We start from the raw sequence: 21845 nt of genomic DNA, 5'->3' as shown, positions 1-21845 counted from the left end.
TCTTGCCCCTGCCAACAGGCAAAGTCATGCTCTAGCTACAACAGAATTAGTTTGCCACTACTGGCTGACAAGTTATTGAACTTCTAAAAGACATTGAAAATCCACAGCCTGTTTGCAGTAATTTGTGTTGGTCAGGAGTGGAATGAATGAAGCCCCCAATTAGCAGCGAGGATAGGAATTGTGCCAGCTGCTGAAGCCTGTCGCACTCCTCTGGGCAATGATTAATGAATGGCAGATGAAATGAAATGATATTGGAGAGTGTTGCTGGATTGAAAGATGACAAGGAAAACTGGAGTACCCGGAGAAATACCTGTCCCACCTCTGCTTTGTACAGCACAAATCTCACATGGAATAACCACAGAACCCAGCAATGAGAGGACGGTTCGCTGTCGCCTTAGCCAGAGGGGTTTATCTAATATTTAAATATAGCTGACATCTTAGAATAGTCTCTTTTATCGCCTGTTATATCTTGGAGATGGACAGTCCCCTTATCTGTCCTTCACTCTGTGTATTTTGTTTCAGTTTTCTAAATTCGTACTCTTCTCATTACTATGTAGTTCATTTATTGAGTCACATACTGACACTCAGTGTACACCCATTTTTACATAATTCTTTGTTCTTTTCATTTTTGACTTTTGTGTTCTAAATCTTATTTTCTCTGCCTCCCCAGTGACCTCTCATTTTTGCTTACTTATTTCTTCATATCTTCTGTTCTTTTCTTTCCTTCATTTCTCTTGATTTCAGTCCCTTCCCCCGTGCCTTTGATTAGTCTAATGATGATGTTGATTTCTATTCCTCAAATCACGGACTGAAGACATAAAACATGGAGCAAGCATGAATGAATGGTGCATGTGGTAATGAACATGAGTATAATTTCAGGATTAGAGAAATGGCCATTCAGTTTCAAACCTTTCAGTATTATTAGAACATCCGCAGTTCATTTCTGAGGAAATAGAGCAAAGTTTCTTGGAGTTTGTGCCACTTCACTTGGCCTAACCTCAATAGTCTATCATGGATCTGTGTTACCAACATACCATGTGCCTACGTTACCTGTGATTAATACCACTGTAGGAAGAACACCACGGTTCTGCGTGAGGATATAATACTGAGGTACATTGACACTTCAAATCAGCTGATTTTGTAAGCTGTAATACCCATGCCTTGGTCCACAAGACAAATGTTTTTGAACATGCATATTTTTTCATGTAGTAACTAGTCATCACTCGTTAACTGAAGAAACAGAAATACAAAATTACATAACCAATGGAGTAAGTTCTCTCATCTGTGTTAAAGAAATTCACTAGTGGGTAAAGAATCTACAGCATACAACCATGACTGAGATAAGAAGAACTCAATTACATCAGTAGACTAGCTGAACATTCAATCACATTTCTGGAACAATGATAATTACTCTGTTTAAAACCACACAGTTTTAAAAGTGATTGGTAAAAATTCACTTACATACCACTTGTGGGTGGGGGTGGAGATGTAGATTACACTCGTAGTATCTCCTTTTGTCCTAAGAGGCAACTAATAGGGCCAACCAAGGAATGATGTAATTGGAACCATGAGATTACTTGTGATTTGTACCATTATGTGAGGAACCCCTTGGGCTGACGTTACTTGAGATTAGTACTATTGTGTGAGGAACACCATGGTCTGGGTGTTGCCTGTGATTAGTACCATCATGTGCATTCCACCAAGGTGGGGGAGTGGGCACACAGCATCACAGATTGGCATCCCTGTGGGGGGAGCTGCCGCCATACACTGCGCTGAATTGTGTTGGTTCCCGGTCTGCATTATCTGTAAGTAATACCACTACATGAGGAGCACAGTGGGTCTGTGTTGTCTGTGATTGGTACCACTATGTGAGAAACAACATGGGTTTGTGCATTGCCCATGATTAATAGCACTATGTGTGGACGACCATGGGTCTGTGTTATCTGTGGGTGGTACCATAATGTGTGATACACTATGGGTCTACCTTGCCTATGATCAGTACCACTATGTATATGAGTAACATCATGAGAATACATGGCCTTTGATTAGTTCCACTACGTGAGGAACACCATGGGATACCAGCGCACATGATTAGTCCCACTAAGTGAGGAACACCATGGGTCTGTGTTACCTGTGAGTGATGCCATTACGCATGACATACCATGGGTCGACATTACCTGTGATTAGTACCACTATAGGAGGAACATCATGGTTCTGCTTTACCAGTGATTATTACAATTATGAGGGGCCGGTGACCTGGATTTTGGACCCCTTTGGGCAACATCTCAAAGTTATGAATGGGATCCACTGATTATTTTGGATTCAGGGTAATTCCTTCATCATAATTTGTTTTAGATCTAAGTCAGTGGATATATTTTGAAGTTTAAACTATCATCTCAATTTTTTGCACCTTGCTCCATTAGGGGCCGATGACCTTACTGTTAGGCCCATTCAAACAACAGAGATCATCGTCATCATCAGTTTACTCACTCTCACCACATGGCACATTATTCTATATTTTGTGGTATGTCATCTTTCTTGGTACATATGATGTACAACAGTACTGAAAAAACCAGCTAGTAAGTGGGTTAAGAGGTAGATGTTAACCTCTGGTAGGTCATATCTGTTCTTTTGGACAGAATCTGAGCTATAGCCAGCAAAAGTGTAGAGTGCACACTTTTCATGTCTTGTGGGCCAGTTGAAGGGAATATTTAATTTTCATGGCTGCATCGTATTTGGAAACAGATGATTTTGTTACCAATCCCACTTGTGTCCAGTTGGCCATTTTTCTTCTGTACCTAACTTCTCTTTGGCATGTACTAATCACTATCTAATAAGCTGAAGACATATTTCAAGCATGATTCAGTCGTGAAATTAAATATTCTCTTGCAGGCATTGGGCACAACACATTAAATGCCCAAAGATAAGAGAAGGGGAATTGCTATAACATTTTATCGCATGTATTATCACATGTAATTCTCTATTTACTAATCAAAATTATTGTCAGGTATAAAGCTGCATTGTTGTTCAGTAGTGAACAAGTATCGCATATCCTGATGTGCTGAAGATTACTTAGGACTGAGGGGGCTGTGGTATTTTATATTCACAGTAGAGAAGCATTAAGAAGTGTACTGCATTCAGTCGTTCTGGTATACATGTTAGCTTTCTGCACTTTCCTGATCTCTTCAAGTTGGTAATAATTACAAAACCTGAAGGCATACTAGCACTGTGTTCTATGTATGTATAAACTAGAATATTATTATTGAAATAAATCAGTATTGATAGCAACACAGTTCCTACTCTAATAGATCATTGCATTTTAATGAATGTGCCAGCATGTACAGAGACTCATTGTTTCACTCTGTGTTATTACATTGAAATGCCTTTTTAAAATATTTCTTGTGATATAGATACTGCACTTCTGGCTGACAATAAGAAGAACATGCAGATCATGCTCAACAAATTAGCATCCATCTTAAAAGATTCCAACTTACCATTAATGTAAATAAAACTAATGTTATGGTTGTAAGCAAATCTAAAACGAAGCCAGAGGCACATATCAGAATTGGAAATATTTTAATAAAACAGGTGTATAAGTTCTGCTACTTAGGATCAGTTACTACCGATGACAACAGATGCATTGTGGAAATAAAAAGAAGAATTTCACTGTGTAAAAAAGCCTTTGAGGAGAAGAAGCAGCTCTTAATTAATAAATCCTTAGATAATGAACAAAAGAAAATGTTTATCAAAACATTCATTTGGAGTGTGCTGCTATATGGCTATGAAGGAGGACGTGAAACAACTAGAGGCAGTGGAAATGTGGTTATGGAGGAAGATGACAAGAACTAGCTGGATTGAGAAGAAAACTAATGAAGCATTGCGTAGAGAAATAAACACCCAGAGACATTTAATAACAACGATAAAAAGGAGAAAAGTGTCAGTTTTCGGTCACAAAGAACTTGTTCGAAGGGAAAGAAAGGCAGAGGGAAACCACAGAAGAAGATAATTGAAGAGGTAGTTGAGATGATGGGATGCCAAGGTTATGGAGAGATGAAAAGGATCGCATAGAGAAGAGACCAATGGTTGCAGCGACAAGGCAAAGCCTTTAGATAATGATGATGATGATAGATAAACTATCCTGAATCCACATGTGCTTTGAACGCTGTTACATATCAGCTGCCATTTCAGTCCTTTGTAGGTATTATTGGAGGAACGGAGTCACCCAGCCTATCTCAAGCAGCCATTTGTAATGATTTATATCAGACGAATGCAGTGTTCAAACCTTTGTTTTGTGTACTACATGGTTAAGCTGAGCATGTATGGCTTGAAATGTTGCTCAGTATGAAGTATACCCTTTGATAAGTATGTCTGACAGAATACTGACTCCATAGGAAAGTACAGTATCTGTAATCTTTCCTTCATGTACACTATGAAAAAAGGATACTACAAACCAGCCCAGAAACACATTCCTTCCAAAGGAAGGGCATTGGGCTTTAAAACTAAAAGCAAACCCCATGGCGCAAAAGCCTTGAAGGGCCGTGGCCTACCAAGTGACTGCTGCTCAGCCCGAAGGCCTCCAGATTACACGTTGTTGTGTGTTCAGCACGACAAATCCTGACAGTTGTTATTCTTGGCTCTCTAGCTCCTCAATTTTAATCACGTAGGACCTCGAACCAGCCCTCGGGTCCAGGTAAAAATCGCTGACCTGGCTGGGAATCAAACCCGGGGCCCTGGGTAAGAAGCAGGCACGCTACCCCTACACTGCGGGGCCAGCTATTGGGCATGAAACCGGGGCCAAATCGGTACGTGCAACACAGTTCACCCTATCTGGATATAAGAAAAAATGTAGAAGGAAAAGCATAATATATGGCTGAAAATCTATTAGTTCATACATATGCAGTTATATACCATTCCAGTTTTCACAGTAAATATTTTGCAGTTCTCGTATAGGGCCCTGCACGTAACACTGCCTTGCCTCCCCAACAAAGTTGTTATAGGAGATTGTTGGTGTACGCATCTATAGAATCTTGAGACAACTCTACACTGCGGATTCTGGAGGGGGTTTTCAGTTGTTTTTCTGGGCAGTTGAACACATCAGCAAACAAACTCGAGATTTTAGCTATATTTTCTTTGGTGTATGTTACAAAATTGCTGTTTAGTCAACCTTAAACATAGCTGAAATGACCTATTTTGCATTTCCTTGGGCTAACCAATGTATCTGCTAGAATATATTGTAAGTTAATTGAGGAGATGACAGATTCCCCTGTAGTACACAATAGGTAACACAGCTCAAAATGTAAAATGTCACTTATGTCATGTTGAATTCATTTATGATGGCAGAATAGTGAAGAGTTATCTTGTTTAGATTGAGTAGAATGTTTGTTTGTTTGTTTGTTTGTTTGTTTGTTTGTTTGTTTGTTTGTTTGTTTGTTTGTTTTTGTTTATTTATTTATTTATTTGACTTTAGTGGTGGATTTAGGCTTTGTAGCTCTCTCTTACACTTAACCATAAATTACATGACAGTAGACATATAGGAGAAATATACTACTATGTTGTAAACTCATAGATAACTGAGCTAAATAACAGATTTAGGGAACAAACTAAATAGGTTAGCTCAGTGCCTTGCGGCACAGCCAGTCATGGGTTCTACGGTAGATAGCACGGTTCGAATCCTCCGTCAGCTATCCTCGAAATATTTCTCCTTTGTTTCCCATTTATTAGAGTACCAAAATGGCGCCCGGTAATGACGACGAAGTGTTTTATTCTCCGAGTAAATTAACCGTAAAATGTGACGAAAAGTGCGGAAAATGTCGAAGATTAGTGAAAAATGGAATGTTGTGTGATTCATGTGATCGATGGTGGCATTATAAGTGCGGAAATTGTCCTAGAGACGTAAAAACTAATGAAAATGTTGACTGGATTTGTGAGCAGTGTGTTCGGAATGTTGTTGTTGGGGACGGCGTTGACGAAGCACCGAAAACAGTCGATGAGGAATATAAAAGTGCGTTAGAAATTATAAACATTCTAAAAAAGGACAATGAGACTCTTAAAGTTGAAAATCAAGAATTAAAAGAAAGACTGCGATCACTAGAATTTGGGACTGACCATTCTTTGAGTGATATACCGGTACAAGTAACAAACTCGAGCACGTGGTGTCAAGTAGTTCGTGGATGGCCGGCTAAGAAGAAATCTACAACTGAATTTCCGGAAATAAACATCAGAAATAGGTTTTCTGCCCTAAATAATTTAATTCTGGAAGAAAGTGATCGCGCGCGTGAAACCAAATCATCGCGATCCGCTGCCATTGCCGTGCCGAGTTTAAAATTTAGGCCTAGAATTCAGATTCAAGACCCAGTTAGGCCTAAATCAGCGAAGGTAGCTGTGTTTGGTGATAGCCAAGGAAGGGGAATTGCGGGAGTGATTAACGACGAGAATATAGCAGCAACTGGAGAAATATATCCAGGAGCTTCTATCAGCAGTGTTCTGGAAAAAAAAGAAGCAGCAACTAGGAACTTCGGGAGCGGCAATGCAGTGCTTATCATCGGTGGGACGAACGACGTAGCTTACGACGACGCCAGGAATGTAAGATCACAACTTAAACATACTGTACACTAGGGAAGCTGACCCACACTAACGTCTTTGTAGTGAACGTGCCCCACAGGCATGATTTGAGTAGAGACTCGTGTGTGAACATTGAAGTGGACAAGGTCAATACAGATATTGTTAAAATTTGTAAACATTTTCGGAATACTCAGGTTATTGAATGCAGCAGTTTTGAGAGATACTGTTATACAAAACATGGCCTCCATCTAAACAATTCAGGTAAACGAAAGATAGCAAATATTGTTCTAGATTTTATTAATCTTAAGATATGTACTGTAAAACAGGAAACTCCCTTGAGTTATAATACTGACCAGGAAAACTAGTAGAAAGAGCCAGCTGTACTTCAAGCTGGCTCAGTCAACTAGAAAAAGAAACTCAGGATAGTAAGGAATTTCAAGTTACCCAATTGCAATAGTCAAGTTTTAGGGAGGAAGGGGGTCTGAGATTGCTCTTGGTAAACTGTCAAAGTGTAGTAAATAAACAATTAAAATTCGGTACATTGATGGAATCTTATGAGACTGATGTGGTGATAGGAGTGGAATCGTGGTTGAAAGAAGGGGTGGGTAATAGAGAAGTATTTCCGGAAGGGTACACAGTCTATCGCAGAGACCGAGGAGATAAAAAGGAAGGGGGGGTGTTTATTCTGGTGAAGGAAACTTACTGTTCACATGAATGGTTTTCCGATGAAAGGGATGAAATATTAGGGATAAAATTAGTTTGTGATAATATGAAGGAGGTGGGAATTATAGGAACATACAGGCCTGGAAGATAGGAAAGAGACATGGAAATCTTTGAGAAAATAATAGATTATACTCATAAAAACAATAATAATGATATGGTAATAATTGGGGGAGATCTGAATTTGCCTGAAGTTGAATGGAATGGAGCTGCAAGTGAAACCCATGAACAGAAACTGGCAAATAAGTTAATTTGGGAGGGAGGATTTACATAAGTAGTACAAGAACCAACTCGTCTCAATAACTTACTAGATGTATTCTTGGTTAAACCATGGGAAATTGTTGATAAAACTGAGGTAATTGAAGGAATAGGAGACCATAAGGCTGTAATAATGGATGTAGGACTCGTACCAAAAAGGCTTAATAAGAGGGTTACACAAGACAAGAAATTGTACAGAAAAACTAAAGTTGATGAATTTGGGACTTACCTTAAATCACAATTCAGTTGTTGGATAAGTGAAGGGAGTAACGTGGATACACTTTGGGCTAAATTTAAAGGAATCATTTGGGAAGAAGAGAAGAGATTTGTACCTGTTAAGGAGGGTAAAATGACCTCAGACCCTGTTTATTATACAAGGGAAATAAGAAAATTAAAAGGAAAATGTAGAATAGTAAACAGGAAAATCAAAGAGGGTGGGGAGAGTAGAGAAACTAGAAAACAGCTAATGAGGGAACTGAATAGAGTGAAAAAGGAAGCAAAAGAGAATTATATGAATGGCGTACTTCAAGAGGGTATTGACCACAAAGGGAAGTGGAAAAAGCTGTATTCATACATCAGGAATCAAAAACGAAAAGGAATCCAAATTCCTACAATGGTGGGAGAAGGGGGTGAACACTATTTAACAGATACTGAGAAAGCAAACCTATTTAGTAGGGAATTTAGAGATTCAGTAGATGATTGTCAAGAGTTGGAAACCGAAACAGAAGATAGAGAGGGAGAGAGACATAGGGAAACAAGAAGCTTCTCATTCACAAATGAAGATACTTTCAGAGAAATCCAACTGCTTCAGTAAGGAAAAGCAGCAGGAAGTGATCAAATTACTGGGGAGGTATTAAAGACAATGGGGTGGTACATAGTGCCTTATTTAAAATTTATCTTCGACTATGTCATAAATAATAGTGTAATACCAAAGGAATGGAAGGAATCTATAACAATACCAATTTATAAAGGAAAGGGTGATAAAAGGAAATCAGAGAACTACAGACCAATCAGCCTGACCAGTATAGTTTGTAAAATACTGGAGAGTTTAATATCAAAGTACATCAGAGGGATATATGATGATAAAAATTGGTTCATGAGGAGCCAGTATGGATTTAGAAAGGAATTTTCTTGTGAGGCACAACTGGTGGGATTTCAGCAGGACATATCAGATCAATTGGATTCAGGAGGCCAGTTAGATTGCATAGCCATAGGTCTTTCCAAAGCCTTTGATAGAGTGGAACATGGAATATTATTAAAGAAATTGTAGGGAATAGGATTGGACGTAAGGGTTATACGTTGGATAAGAACATTTCTAAATTCAAGGGTTCAGAAAGTCAAAGTAGGAAGTAACGTATCTCAGGAAGAGAAAGTTTGGAAGGGAATTGCACAGGGTAGTATAATTGGTCCGTTACTTTTTTTAATATACGCAAATGATTTAGGGAACAATATAACATCAAAAATGAGATTGTATGCAGATGATATAATTGTTTATAGGGAAATAAACAACATTGAGGATTGTTCAGAATTACAAAGGGACCTTGAAAGTATCCAACAATGGGTTAAAGAAAATAATATGAAGGTTAATGGAGGCAAATCAACTGTTACAACTTTTACGAACAGGAGCTTTAAAACTGAATTTGAATATACTTTGGATGAAGTAATTATCCCAAAAGATGGCAAGTGCAAATACTTAGGTGTGAGATTTGAAAGTAATTTGCACTGGAAGGGTCATATTGATGACATTGTTGGGAAAGCATACAGATCTTTACATGTCATAATGAGGCTACTTAAAGGATGCAACAAAGAATTAAAAGAAAAAAGTTACTTGAGTATGGTTCGTCCATTATTTGAATATGCAAACAGTGTTTGGGATCCTCACCAAGAATACCTAATAAAAGAAATAGATAGTGTGCAGAGGAAAGCAGCAAGATTTGTAACAGGGGATTTCAGGAGAAAGAGTAGTGTATCAGAAACATTAAAGGAACTAGGGTGGGAAACTTTAAGTAAGAGAAGGGAAAAAACTAGACTTATAGGATTATATAGAGCCTATACAGGAGAAGAAGCATGGGGAGATATCCGTGAGAGGTTTCAGTTGGAAAATAATTATATCGGCAGGACTGACCACAAATATAAAATTAGAAGGAATTTTAGCAGAAGCGATTGGGGTAAATTTTCATTCATTGGGAAGGGTGTGAAGGAGTGGAACAGTTTACCAGGGGTAGTGTTTGATCCTTTTCCAAAATCTGTACAGATATTCAAGAAGAGAATAAACAGCAACAGAGAAAATAAATTAAATGTTAGAGGGCATTCGACCAGTGCAGGTTATTGTAAATAAAAAAATATGTGTGAATAAATTAATTCCATCCCCTGGTCTAAGGAGTTTGGACAGCCAAAGTAGGGGACTGCCTGTAAGGGTGAAGTACAGTGGGGACTTCGAGGGCCCTGGGACCGCTACAGTAGCTGTGAAGGCCCTTCAGGAACTCTGAAAAGTGGTGGCAAAAGGGGCTCTGGTTAAGACGCAGCAGGTCGTTATGCTACTTAGGATCCAGAACGGGTAAAAAAAAAAAAAAAAAATAGTAAATAAATATATGCAATGTAAATATTAATCTTATACCAGTTGTATAGTATCATTTGAAGTAATTCCACATACTGTATATCAGTTGACTATATTTGTCAGTAGTACAGGAGATATTATAAGTAGAATTTTGTAAACAATATAAATTTATTAAGGATGAGCTGTGTGTTTAATAGAAAACATTGTTAGCGTAAATTGTATAATATTGGATAATAGAAAAATTTTCTTCTCTTGTTATTTTAATATTTAGTGCTTGACAATAATGTATTTTAGTGTACCATTTGCCACCGAGGTAGACACCTCATTTGCAAATAAAGAGATTTTGATTTTGAACATGTAATAAAGGGGGGCGGAACAAGGATCAACAAATCAAACAAAAGAAATCTGTAACATAAAAGTAAAACAAAGTAAAAAATTCAAAATAAAAAATAAAATACAAACTGAAGAATATGAGTCATTGCTTAAACAGAACGTACTAAAAGTAATGGGGAAACAATTATGACAACAAACATGAGCTAAAAGCTAAATATTATATATGTTTACAGTGTGACAATAACATAATACTAACCATGTATCAATTACAAGGGGCATCATTTGAACAGCAAAAAGGCAAAGTTAAAATCACAATTTAATGTACATCACCAGTCACACTAAACAATTAGTGGCATTCAACAGGTTATCTCAGCATGCAGTCCAAAATTTTGATATTGGCTTTGAGTTACTGACAGCGGCCACAACGTAGGATATATTATACATTGATGAGTGGTTGCCAGGAATAGTGAGGGAACTGCCATATATAGTGTTACAATTATGGAATGAGGAAAGTAAATATATCTGGATTAATTTTCATTGAGACTTCGATATATCAGTGTTAATAAATGAACATACCATCCTCTGTCAGGTTTCAGCCAGGAATGAGCTGTGTACTTAGGGGCTATTCAGAGGTCGTACCTCAGGTTAATAGCAAATTGAAGACCAGAGTTCAATGACATTTTCTAGTTTGGTCATGGGTTGCATCAACGTGAAAATGTTGGTTTAGTCAAGCATTGGTAGTATCAAAGTTTGGAGGAATTTTGTCTTTGTATTTTGTGGCAAAATGGCGTTATGTTGTATCAGAGGGTGCAGTGTCGCGTACAACTTTCTACATTCCTTACGTGAGCAGACCAGCCAAGAATTTCAGTCAGGGTTATACGTAGTTTCTTCACTTCACTACTGAACTGGATTACAGCTACATTGTCTCTGAAGGAATAGTATAATGTTTGTAAATCCGTTCAATCATTTCTGAGAACTGATTATAATTGTTTGAGTTTTTTTGGGTTGGGGAGGAGAGAGTATTCAATGGCGTACACACTGAGTTATTGAAGGTCAGAGTTAATATATTTTCTTGCATTCAATATATATTTTATATTAACATAGCAGTAAATTTGGAGGTCATCGGCAAAACGGTGATATCTATTATACTTTTCGTAGAGGAGATATCGTTTATATAAAGGGCAAACAGGAGAGGATGAAGGACTGGACCGTGTGGAGCTCCAGTCTTCCTGACCTGCCAGTGTGAAGTAATATCGTGAGCTGTAACACGCTGCTTATTATCTGTAAAGTAAGGGAGGGAAAAGTTTGAAGCTTCAGAACCAAAATATGATTAATTTTTTAGGAATATCTGGATCTTAATCATGTCAAAAGCATTGCTGAAGTCGGGAAGTGCGAGTATAGTTTCTTGCCTTTCGTTCTTTGCTTGTCTGATGTCGTCAGTCACTTTCAGTAAGGCAGTTGCTGTACTATGAACCTTCTTGAAGCCAGACTGCAGTGGATTCAAAAGAGAGTGAGAGTGCAGGTATTCGTGTATTTGAACATGTACCAACAATTCTAGCCTTTGGAGAAGGCAGTAAGAATAGAAAATTGGTGGTAATCAGTTTAAAATTTTGAAACCGAGTTCTGAGGAAATGGGATTACATTTTTAGCTCACTTCCAAGTTGTTGGGGGTGTGTTATTCTTGAGGCAATCATTGAAAATCTGGTGAGAATGGCGAGTACAGCACCCCAACAAAATTGTTTATAAAAGTGATAGAAATTTCATTGACCCCACTCGCCCTGTATTTAGTAGAGTAAGGGACTTTCTTAGTACTGACTGTTGACAGTATTCCTGTACATTTTTCCAGATGTCACTGTAATAGTATAAAAACGTTATCCCTGAACATTCAGATGGAATGTTTTCCATCTCGTGAAATGCACTCTTTGGTTTTAATAATCTTCCTAACATACAACTTTGCCCTATACATTAGCAAAATATTGAAATTAAGTCAATCAAACAGTTAACTGGATTTAGGGCTCTTACTTAGGTGGCAGATTCCCTATCAGTTATTTTCCTAGCTTTTTCTTTAACATTTTCAAAGAACCTGCAAACTTATTGAACATTTCCAGTGATAGTTTATTCCAGTCCCTTGGTCCTCATCCAGTAAATGAATAGTTGCCCAATCTTTTCCTTTTGAATTCCATATACTTGCAGGTAACGAATTATCAAGCTTATTTGTTGGTGACTAGATTGGCAGATGTGTGTGTGAAGATCTTGCCTAATATATATTTTTTTCCCACAGGAAAGTGTTGAATTTGTACCAGAAATGGTATCTCTGAAACAAGAAACCAAATCAGAGTTGATAGAACCGGGTCCAACACAGGAAAATGCATTTGAGGTAATGTACCTTATGTGATATGCCACTGTCTGTTAATGGAAATAGTTAGGAAATGGCTGTATTGGTAGTCTTAATTTCAGAGCACACTATTTGAAGATCCTAGGGTAAATATAATTTTTATATGATTGATGGTTTTCTTACCTAATTTTTGTATTTCCTTCAAGAGGTTCCAAGATCCCGCACTAGGTATCATGACAGATGTTTATCTTTCAGTTTCGACTCAGTTAATTTATAAATTTAAGTTTGTCAGTCTGTTGCAACTAATTTATTAATACATAGGTAGAAGGAATATCTGAAGAAAATGTAAGAACAGATTTTACCTGAAAAAAGAAATAACTTAATTAAAACAAAATACCGTATAATCTCGAGTACCACCTGCACTGCTGTTTGAAAATATTGCTTCCAAAATTGGGTGTGGGTCTTATTTAAAATTTTGGAAAATTTATCTTTCCGAATGTGCGTAAATCGAGAATCACTGCCGGCGCGGCTTGGCAACAATCCTCTCTCCGCTCTCAGCATACGCTACTTCCATGCTTGGCGTCAGTTTCATGCACGTTCTCAGAGTATTAACATGAATTCCACAAAGCATTTGCAATCTTTTACTGCAAGTGAGAAACTGAAAGTAGTTCGGGAAGCCGAATTTATTGAAAATCATGCCGCCGGAAGGAAATACGATATTGACGAGTTGTGTATTCGTGATTGGAGAAAGAAGGAAAATGTGCTATTAACATGTAGTGGTGATCGTAGAGCTTTTCGTGGACAAAGTGTACAATTTCCAGAAATTGAAAAATATGTGACAGAAAGGCGGGAATTGGGATATGGTGTGTCAACAGAAATGTGTCAAGCTAAAGGCATTAGAGATCGCAAAGGAACTTTCAATGGAAGGGTTTAAGGCAAGCCGAGGATGCAGTTGTAATTTTTATAAAAGAAATGGGTTGAGCGTTCGAAGGCGTACCTCAATTTCACAGCGTCTTCGTGGTGCCTACAATGAGAAGTTATTGTCGTTTCAGCGTCACATAATTCGGTTGTGGAAGGAAAGTGCATATGGTATTTGCTTTCCCAAATTGGCAATGCAGATCAGACGCCAGTCTACTTTGAAATGCCAGTGGACAGGACTGTGAATGTTAAGGGTGCAAAAAGTGTTACCATTAGAAGAGGTGGTAATGAAAAACAATGGTGTATGGTAATGTGTATTGTCGCCAATGGAATCATATTGCTGCCGTACATTGTTCTCAAGCAAAAGGCGCTTCCTAAAAATCTACCTGCTGGTGTTATCGTCAGATCTCAGAACTCTGGACAGTTCACTTGTGGAAGACTGGGTAAAGTGTGTCTGGCAACGTCGCCCTGGTGCATTATTGGGACAAAAGAGCTTGCTTGTTCTCGACAGTTACCGCGGCCACACAACAGACGCTGTGAGGAAACATATCAAGGATGAGAACAGTCATTCCGGGCGGGATGACATCTATGCTACAGCCACTGGATGTCTGCATGAACCTTGCATTTAAAGCAGCTTTGAAACAGCTCTATACAGAATGGATGGCAGCTGATAATCACACACTGATGCCAACTGGTCGTATTCAGCGCCTGGAAGTTCAGCTGCTGTGTTCGTGGATTATGTCGGCATGGAATCGTAGATAATTGTAAATAATTTTGACATCACTTTTTTAAAATTTTGCTCTTCAAAATAAGGGTGCGGGTCTTATTGGGTGGCGGGTGGTATTCGAGGTTGTACGGGTAACATTCATTCATTCATTCATTCATTTATTTATTTATTTATTTATTTATTTATTTATTTATTTATTTATTTATTTATTTATTTATTTATTTTGAGCTTGTATATAAAAATTAGATATAACAAAATCATGGTACCAAAAAATACCAAATATAGTGCAAACGAAAACGGAAAGCCTTTATTTGAGGAGAATGCACTAGATATGTTTCATTCTTGAAAGAACATCGTCAGCCACTGATTTATAATAATTATTATAACTTATGAATTGAGAACTGTAATCCACTCTTTCATTAAATAATTGTTGGAATGTTGTAACCAGGGCCTGGATTTTAATGACGTGTGATCTTTACACTGGTGCATCATACACATTGCTGACATATATAAATCCTTATCATGACCCCCTCATTACAGAAATATGTATTTATTTGCCATTTTTTGTCACCCATTGCCATTTATTCCTTTTTAAATTTTGCCTCATTATTTGTTATATTAATTTTTATTTTTAAGTCATTTTTTTTCTTTTCCTGCATTGTCATCTGTTCAGTTTTATATTTTTGCGTTGGTTTATTAACATGAAAAGTTATTTCAAAATTTGGGGAGGATATTTATTTTCTGTAAATACTCAGATAATTCCTGAGAAGTATTTGAAGTAAAAGGTGCAGCAGATCACAGATGTACCAAACAACAATGTGCAGGTTGCGAGAAATGAGTGGTGTCCAGAATATCTCGCTCTCTCTCTAGTCGTTCCACTTCATCACTGAGTATCGTGACCCAAGGACATTTATAAACTGATGCCATTCTGTACGTACTTGCATTTTCCAGATTGTAATTCTCCATGGTAAGTCCATGATGTTTCTTACTTGATCAACCCATCTTTTTGCAACCCATACTCACGAGCTTGTGCAAGAAACTTTTCCTCGGATAATTAATTTTTCCAGGTTGTCATCCTCTCTTCTCATAATCTGACCAAAGAACTGCAGGATATAACTAACGATATATAGATGCACGATATGTAGATAAACAGAATTTAGGAGGTATGTCTGCACATCTGAAACAGGGTACCTTTTCTCATGTTTACTTGATAGTCAAGGAAGAGTGGTGTCAGTAGTGCCACTGTGACCTTGCAAATCAAGTTTGCTTTAAATATACGCTGTCTACTTCAAGAGTGTTATTCATAGTCCTGTGTTAATGTTGTGAAATAGGTGTGAGTCAGTCATGCCTTTAAGGAGACAAAGAAGACAGGTATTAACAGCTAACTGAGTTTGAACGAGGCCATGTGATATGGCTGCAATCTTTCCGCGATATTGCAGAAAGACTAGGCAGGTGTGTACCTACAGTGCACATTGTTGGCAACAATGGTCACGGGAGGGCGCTGTCTCAAGAAGACCAGGGAACCACCCATGCGCCATTATGGTAATGGACGGACTCTGTATTTGTCACATGCCTGTGGTGCATCTGCAGCAGCCATTAGCGCTTTAGTTGCCAGCGAACTGCAACAAATCCATTACTTGGTGGACAGCTCCCTGTACTGTTCGTGCCACTAACTCGGAATAACTGCCACTTCAGTGGTGTCAGGCTACAGCTCATTGGAGGGTGGAGTACAGATCTGCTGTGCTCTCAGATGCGAGGCATTTCAGTCTTGGAGACAATGATTTATTTATTTACTTATTATGCCTTTGTAGGTGGCAAAGTTAGGGCTCTTGGCCCTCTCTTACACTTAACCACTGTAGTCTGTAGTGATACATCATTGAGAGCAGAGTTTGAGTACATAATGTTATATAGTAAATAATAACCTACACAAAAATACATTACACTTTTCTAACTCACATTCATTCGATCTTCCAGTCATACAAGTTAGTCAGCTGCATTCAGCAGGTAGTCTCTTAAATTTAAGTAAGGAGGTGGAATTTCTGACACTGACAGGCAGGGAATTCCAAAGTCTAGAACCCACCACAACAAAGGAATTGTTGTACATACAGGATCAGTGAACAGGAATAGAAAGGGAGGAACCAGAGCGGGTATTACTGCTGTGAAAGGAGAACAAATTCTTAAGCTGGGATGAAATGTATAGTGGTCTGTCTTTAGAGAGGAGTCTGTATATCTGTATCAGTATGTGATACATTCGTCGTTTGTCAGGTTTCAGCCATGAAATAGTGTGATAGTATGGGGTGACATGTGTATCATAACTCAGGCTGTATATAAATCTAAGGCAACAATTAAGCGCTCACTGAAGTTTCGAAGTCTGCTCTTTTGTTGCTTCTACCAGAATGACGTCACAGTAGTCGAGGACGGGAAGCACTAGCGTTTGTATGAGTTTGACTCTCACATTACAAGGTAAAATGTCGCTGGTTCTTTTAACCAAATGAAGTATCAAAAATATTTTTTTACACACATTCTTAATATATTCAGACCAATTTAAAGTTTCGTTCATTGTCACTCCAAGATTTCTCACAGTTTGGCTGAATGGAATAACTCTACCATTCAGTATACCTGGAGGAATAGTTTCATATCTTAGTGTGGCCAACAATTTTTGAGGGCCAATAATGATTGCTTGTGTCTTGGAGGGGTTAAGAAGGAGGGAATTTTTCAAGGAGTAAGCATTAAGTCGCTGAAGGTCAGCACTGATGCCTGTTATGGCATGAGGCAAATCAGAGGTCTTACAGTGACAGTAAATTTGTAAGTCGTCTGCATAAAGATGGTAGCTACAATTCTTTAAATTAGATGAAATATCATTTATGTACAGGATAAAGAGCAATGGGCCTAAAACACTACCCTGAGGCGTGCCTTCCTTCCTTGTTAGCCAGTGAGAGGTTTGATCAAGGGTTATAATTCGTTGCGTGTGACTTTTGAGATACGATGAAAAGAAATTAATAGTTCGTTGATCGAAGTAGTAAGATTGCATCTTGTTTAATAGAATCTGGATGTCTATAGTGTCAAATGCGCTACTGAAATCGAGGAGAGTAAGTATAGTCACCAGTCTTTGGTCCATTGCGTACCGTATGTCATCAGTCACTTTGAGCAGGGCAGTTGCTGTGCTGTGTCCCTTCTTGAAGCCAGATTGCAATGGTTCTAGGAGAGAATGGTTGTTTAAGTATTCCAACACCTGCTCATGAACCAGACCCTCGAGTGCTTTGGAAATCGCTGGTAAGATAGAAATTAGTCTGTAGTTGGATGGTAGGGACGGGTCAGGTTTCTTAGGCACAGGGATAACATTAGCTAGTTTCCATAGTGAAGGAAAGGTTCTGTTTTTAAGGCGGTAGTTGAAAATGTGGGCAATAATTGGTAAAACAGCACCAATTATGTTGTGTAAGAAAGTTATAGGAATATCATCCACTCTTCTGGCTTTTGATTTGATAGAATATAATACTTTTCTAACTTTATTAGCTGTAACAGGGTGGAATGTAAAATATTGTTGGTCAGGTAAAGGGTTGATAACGGAGTTGGGTACTGAGTTTGAGGAATTTAGTACATTAGACGGTGTTCTTTCTGCAGTAAAAATCTCATTTAACTTATCGAGTGGTATGTCTGGCACATGGGGTTGTTGCCTAGGTTTCCCTATGCCTAAGGAACGAAGTGTGTTCCAAGCACTGCTAGAATTCAAGTTTGCAGTCCTGTTTTGCAAGTAAGTAAATTTACGGTTTCTAACGAACTGTTTAACTCTATTTCTGAGGACCCGATAATTTTCGAAGTCACTTTGGTCACTAGTTCATTTAAAGCGTCGGTAAAGTGCATCATGGTGGGCCATCATGTTTTTAATTTCATTATTTAGCCAGGGACAAGATGGGCGAGTAACTTTTATCTTAGTTACAAGTAACTATTCTCATTTTGGTTCCGTATTGAAGTTGACGTATATCTCAAATATTATTATAATATTTAGAGATCCACGTGTTCAATACAATACAATCTACTATTTCATGTGGTTAAAATTTATACATAATACATAAAAGACAATGGTACATGTTTTACCCTTTTTTTTTTTTTTTTTACGGGCATCATCAATCTTAAAAATTAATGGATATGGAATCTTTCAAATCTTATAAACTATAGAGTAAAATGTTGGACAATGATTTCATAAAATATTATATTATAACGTCTAAAATAACGATATTGCACAGGAAGTATGTTAAAAATACTGTGAATGAACAGTTTTTGAAGATGAAAACGTGGTTAATCATGAATATTTGAGCGTTTAAAGACCAAAACAGATCCTCTTCTTATACATCATTAAGACTGTGATGACCTTGAGTGTAAGCACAATCATCCAAGGGGGATGTTTGTTCCATTCCCATAGCATGAGTCCAAGAGAGTAAAATCACTGTCAGTTGTTTAAAACAGAAGTGTGAACACATCAAATATGTTAAAATATGTACGGTTGATATATCTGAAAGTCATAGAAAAGAAAATGGGACTTCTTGTGGAGACGTTGCTAATAATAAAATGTTGTGTCAAAGCTAGCGGATGTCAATAATTATGTTGGTGCGGTAATCAATTGGATCCAAAAGACGGTCAAGTGGGTGTTATAAACCCCATTGAAACATTTGTTGGAAGAAAGGATCAAGTTTTTTCCCCTGAAACAAAATATTAAAGGAAGTTAGTTAAATAGTACTGTGTATGAGACTTCCTAAGGCGGTACTTACTCGTACGGTGCGTGTTAAGTACGTCGGGCTGTTCCAGCAACGCTAGCTTGACTGAGCTTTCTACTTCTAGTATTATAACGGTATGGCTGAGGCAGTGAAGGAGATGGAGGGGGGTAATGGTGGGCGAATCCTTGCGCGCAGGTGTTGTTATTGGAGGGCTGTTAGGAGCAAGATGGGCGGGCCTAACATTTGGCGAGGTGGTGGAAGCTTTAGAACAAAAAGGTCTAAAAGTCTGCGGGATTGTATTATGCTTTGAATTCACAATGCCTAATAACTTTGGAGTTAGCTCATATAAAGGATTTTTTTGCCTCCATGGCATCATTAAGATTATGGTCTTTGTTATTGGTTTGGTCTAAAAAGATATACGAGGTATATGGAGCATTACAATGCCTCCAAATATAACAAATATTCAGCGATGAGCTCACAAATGAGTGAAACAGGACACCAGTTTACATCAATTGATAAGGATCTCACTATTCTAAAATGTATTGGCAAAGGAAAACTTATGAATGAATTAGAAAGTCTTTACATCTTTTTAGACCAAACCTATAACAAAGACCACAATCTTAATGATGCCACGGAGGCAAAAAATCCTTTATATTAACTAACTCCAAAGTTATTAGGCATTGTGAATTCAAAACATAATACAATCCCGCATACTTTTAGAACTTTTTGTTCTAAAGCTTCCACCACCTCTCCAAATGTTAGGCCCGCCCATCTTGCTCCTAACAACCCTCCAATAACAACACCTGTGCGCAAGGATTCGCCCACCATTACCCCCCTCCATGTCCTTCACTGCCTCAGCCATACCGTTATAATACTAGAAGTAGAAAGCTCAGTCAAGCTAGCGTTGCTGGAACAGCCCGACGTACTTAACACGCACCGTACGAGTAAGTACCGCCTTAGGAAGTCTCATACACAGTACTATTTAACTAACTTCCTTTAACATTTTGTTTCAGGGGAAAAAAACTTGATCCTTTCTTCCAACAAATGTTTCAATGGGGTTTATAACACCCACTTGACCGTCTTTTGGATCCAATTGATTACCGCACCAACATAATTATTGACATCCGCTAACTTTGACACAACATTTTATTATTAGCAACGTCTCCACAAGAAGTCCCATTTTCTTTTCTATGACTTTCAGATATATCAACCGTACATATTTTAACATATTTGATGTGTTCACACTTCTGTTTTAAACAACTGACAGTGATTTTACTCTCTTGGACTCATGCTATGGGAATGGAACAAACATCCCCCTTGGATGATTGTGCTTACACTCAAGGTCATCACAGTCTTAATGATGTATAAGAAGAGAATCTGTTTTGGTCTTTAAACGCTCAAATATTCATGATTAACCACGTTTTCATCTTCAAAAACTGTTCATTCACAGTATTTTTAACACACTTCCTGTGCAATATCGTTATTTTAGACGTTATAATATAATATTTTATGAAATCATTGTCCAACATTTTACTCTATAGTTTATAAGATTTGAAAGATTCCATATCCATTAATTTTTAAGATTGATGATGCCCATAAATAAAAAAGGGTAAAACATGTACCATTGTCTTTTATGTATTATGTATAAATTTTAACCACATGAAATAGTAGATTGTATTGTATTGAACAGGTGGATCTATAAATATTATAATAATATTTTTTATATAACTTTTATCTCTCACTTAGGGGTGTGTTTATCGTACACAGTGATTACAAGGGAGTTAAACTTATCTACTTTCGTGTCTATATCGTCCAATAGGAGTATGTCATTCCAGGGTAGATTGTAAACATCAAGTCTTAACTCTATATCAATGCCTTTTGTGTTTCTGGAAATAACATACTTAGGTTTATATTTTGGCATTCGGAGGGAGTAGGATAGGTAGATAAGGTCATGAGTGGAGATGGCTGGGACTGGAATCTGGCCGTGAGTAATAACTTTGTTTGGGGTATTTGTCACAATGTGGTCGATGAGCATGTGTGTTTTGTAGTTTTCTGTGTAAGTGTGATTAGTAGGCTCTAAACGGAGGATGGTCATATCACAGGAAGAAATTATGTCAATAAATTGTTTACTTTCGTACGCTTTAGTAAGTACTGTAGGTTGAAGTTCAAGTCACCTATGGCAATAATATGCTCGTAACTGGGCAGTAGATCAAGTAAGAGTAATTGGAATTCAGTCATATTTGTTATTTTGGGCGGCTTGTATACAACAACTATAAGGAGTTTCTGTTGGTTAATAATGACTTCAACAAGCATGAATTCTGGCCCTAGCTGTGCATTGTTAGATACACATATCACCCGGCTTTTTAAGTCATTTCTGCAGTACAAGGCCACCCCACCTCCTCTTCTGCCATCGGATCTATCATGACGTAAGAGGGAATACCGGTCAAGTTGTACCATACCAGAGGGTATGCTCGGTGTAAGGCAGCTTTCGCTAATACCAAGAATATGGATATTAGTTTCCATCATTATGGCTTGAATTTCGTCGAAGTGCGCTACCAAGGAGAGTGCGTTAACATGGCAGCACTGTTAACATTTGGTAGAGGGAGATAATGCATGCTTGAGGAGCAAGCGGGTGGTGAGAGGTGACGGGATGAGAGGGGGAATGTTGCCAAGGTCAGTGTCAGGTACAGAGCTCTGGATCAGCTGAATAACGGAATGTTAACG

At 38.0% G+C, this 21845-nt stretch overlaps 1 protein-coding gene across 1 annotated transcript in view; it reads left to right on the top strand.

The window, feature by feature from the left end:
- Positions 1 to 21845, top strand: part of LOC136873652 (gastrula zinc finger protein XlCGF57.1) — a 79992-nt gene that overhangs the window by 9107 nt on the left and 49040 nt on the right. Inside the window, exon 2 of the mRNA XM_067146719.2 lies at positions 12711 to 12806. Within this exon, the coding sequence (XP_067002820.2) occupies positions 12711 to 12806 (96 nt within the window). The remainder of the gene's footprint in view (positions 1 to 12710; positions 12807 to 21845) is intronic.

This window comes from Anabrus simplex, chromosome 5 (assembly GCF_040414725.1).
Source record: "Anabrus simplex isolate iqAnaSimp1 chromosome 5, ASM4041472v1, whole genome shotgun sequence".
NCBI classification, from domain to species: Eukaryota; Metazoa; Arthropoda; class Insecta; order Orthoptera; family Tettigoniidae; genus Anabrus; species Anabrus simplex.
The sequence above is the reverse complement of the archived record's forward strand: the minus strand, read 5'-3'. Positions and strand labels throughout refer to the sequence as shown.